Raw genomic sequence first — 2,500 nt, 5'->3', positions numbered from 1 at the left:
CCATGCTCGAGTCCAACGTGAGGCTGGATGCCGTCCGCACCTGCGTCACACCTTACTTCATCTTTCCACATCTTGCTACGTTTGCAACCGGCTCGCTGCTCCTCCCCAACTCTTCACTTTGATGCTTGTTCTTGCCGCATGTCGATACACCCCCTCCCTCCTCCTGTCTCACATGCGCGCACCGCATTGCGTGCGTGTGCATTCGCATCACAACAACTGCACAGCTTGCAGACTACATTGTGTCGCAGAACGTCGACGGCCTGCACCTCAAGTCCGGCGTGCCGGAGAACCAGATCTCGGAGTTGCATGGCAACTCGTTCAAGGAGACCTGCGTTGACTGCGAGCGCACCTATCTGCGGGAGCACAGCGTGCGGGGAAGCAAAGGTGTGAATGTGTGCGTGTGTGTGGATGTGTGTGCGTGTGTGTATGTGTGTATGTGTATGTGGGTGTGGGTGTGTGTGCGTGTGCGTGTGCGTGTTGCATCGCAAACGGCAGCCATCCTTGCCTGCGTTTGTCTCATGCGCCCTTTGCATTTCCCGCTGAACAATGCCCACCTATACACCATACATGTCCTCCATTGTCACCACCACCAACGTATCACCAGGTCCGCACTTCAAGGGTGTGCGCGACCATCGCTCCGAGAGCGGCATCAGCCACATCACGGGGCGCGCGTGCGAGCACTGCAGGAAGAAAGGCAAGCAGGGCATGCTGCGAGACAGCATCATCCACTTTGGTGAAAGCTTACCCGAGCGCGCCCTCGCAACGGCAGAGCACGTGAGTACGCGCCCCTGTTGCACCTGCACCAGCACCTCGCACCTTATGACTGCACTTGCGTTAAACACACACGCACACACACTGAACTCACTATACACACACACACACACTGAACTCACTACACACACACACACACACATCGACGTGCTTGACAGATGTGCCGACGCGCTGGTGTTGTGCTGTGCATTGGCAGCTCGCTGCACGTCACGCCCGCCGCTGATCTCCCAATCTTGTGCGAGCAAGTTGGCGGACACATGCACATTGTCAACCTGCAGCAGACTGGCCGCGATGACGAGGTTCGTTGATATGTGTGCGGCTTGTATGTGTGTGTGTGTGTCTGTGAAATACATCAATGTGTCATCGCCATTGCGTTCTTCGTATTTCATACAATCGTGCGTATGGCCTCTTCTGTGTTCTGCAGGCTCTGCAAACTGGCGGCGTTGTGGTGCACGAGAAGTGCGATAAGGTAAGCACAATACATAGTTGTCACCCATCACAACGCTTGCCACACACACTCACACACACACACACTCTCTCTCACCCACACACACACACCCGCGCCTTCCCCCCCCCCCACCCGCCGGGCCTCACACCCCTCAGGTGATGTTCCTGGTTGCGAGTCATCTCGGTCTGGATTGCGGACCGCCGCCAGCATCTGACGCCGACGACGGCGGCGATGCTGATGGCCATGGTGATGTGAAGGCAGTGCACAAGAAGTCGTCGAAGAAGAAGCGAGAGGGTGGCGGCACACGTAGCTCACCCGCGAAAGCGAGGGGCAAGGCTGGTGCCAAGGCCGGCAGTACTGCCAAGAGCAAGGCTACAGCGACCAACACGACATCCTCCAAGACAACCGCATCTTCACCTTCATCAGCAGCAACAAAAACATCAACATCAACGTCAGCGTCAACGTCAACGTCAGCGTCAACAAGCAGCAAGCCGGCACACACCGGCAGTGATGGCGACAGGAGCGTGGGCAAGGCGGGGGAGCAGTTTGCTGGCTTCTTCTCCGACCTCGGCCTGCCCACGCGCATGTCACAGCTGCCACCCTACCTCACCCTCAACTGGGCCTTCCCTGACAACAGCAGTTGTGATGGTGATGGTGATGGTGATGATGGGGTGACGTTTACGGTTGCCTGCCCGCCCGATTATCAGTTGCCACTTGGCGATGTTGTGGCATCTGTGGTGATCACCGCTAAAGGCGAGCGGGCGATGAAGGTTGAGGCCACGTGCGATCCAGGTGGGCGCACGCAGTTTGCTGACTCTTTGAAGCGGTCTCATTCTTTGTGTGTGTGTGTGTGTGTGTGTGTGTGTGTGTGTGTGTGTGTGTGTGTGTGTGTGTGTGATCATGGTTGTTGTGGATGCCTACTCACAAGTGTGCTGACATCATCTATGGCCATTATCATGTGCGTTTGGCAGACACGTCGTCACTGTCGCTGAATCTCCCATCGAATTGGTGGCAGAATGGCGAAACGAACGCCGAGCTGGTTGTGCATCTCGATCCCGCACTGCAAATCAACGAGGTGAGCACGTGGAGGTGATGGCAACACGCGCGTTCGCGCGTGTTCATAGACGCCGTTGTGACAGCCAACACACATGCGTCCATTTCCCCAATTGTTGTCGTTGTCTCACGACTGTCCGACCTCTGTCCGACCTCTTTTCCCACTCTCACGTCGCTCTCACGATGTGCCACATGCAGCCGCCGCCGTATGCGCCGTTCCGCGTGTCG

General features: G+C 57.0%; 1 protein-coding gene across 1 annotated transcript in view; it reads left to right on the top strand.

The window, feature by feature from the left end:
* The window catches only part of PTSG_07922 (uncharacterized protein), a 4,223-nt gene that overhangs the window by 964 nt on the left and 759 nt on the right, over positions 1–2,500 (top strand). The window contains exons 3-10 of the mRNA XM_004991668.1: positions 1–17; positions 225–384; positions 605–774; positions 930–1,070; positions 1,196–1,240; positions 1,375–2,011; positions 2,191–2,294; positions 2,471–2,500. The exon at positions 1–17 is cut by the window's left edge and continues 71 nt beyond it; the exon at positions 2,471–2,500 is cut by the window's right edge and continues 207 nt beyond it. Of these exons, the coding sequence (XP_004991725.1) occupies positions 1–17; positions 225–384; positions 605–774; positions 930–1,070; positions 1,196–1,240; positions 1,375–2,011; positions 2,191–2,294; positions 2,471–2,500 (1,304 nt within the window). The remainder of the gene's footprint in view (positions 18–224; positions 385–604; positions 775–929; positions 1,071–1,195; positions 1,241–1,374; positions 2,012–2,190; positions 2,295–2,470) is intronic.

The sequence above is a fragment of the Salpingoeca rosetta genome (genome assembly GCF_000188695.1).
Source record: "Salpingoeca rosetta unplaced genomic scaffold supercont1.19, whole genome shotgun sequence".
NCBI classification, from domain to species: Eukaryota; class Choanoflagellata; order Craspedida; family Salpingoecidae; genus Salpingoeca; species Salpingoeca rosetta.
The sequence above is the reverse complement of the archived record's forward strand: the minus strand, read 5'-3'. Positions and strand labels throughout refer to the sequence as shown.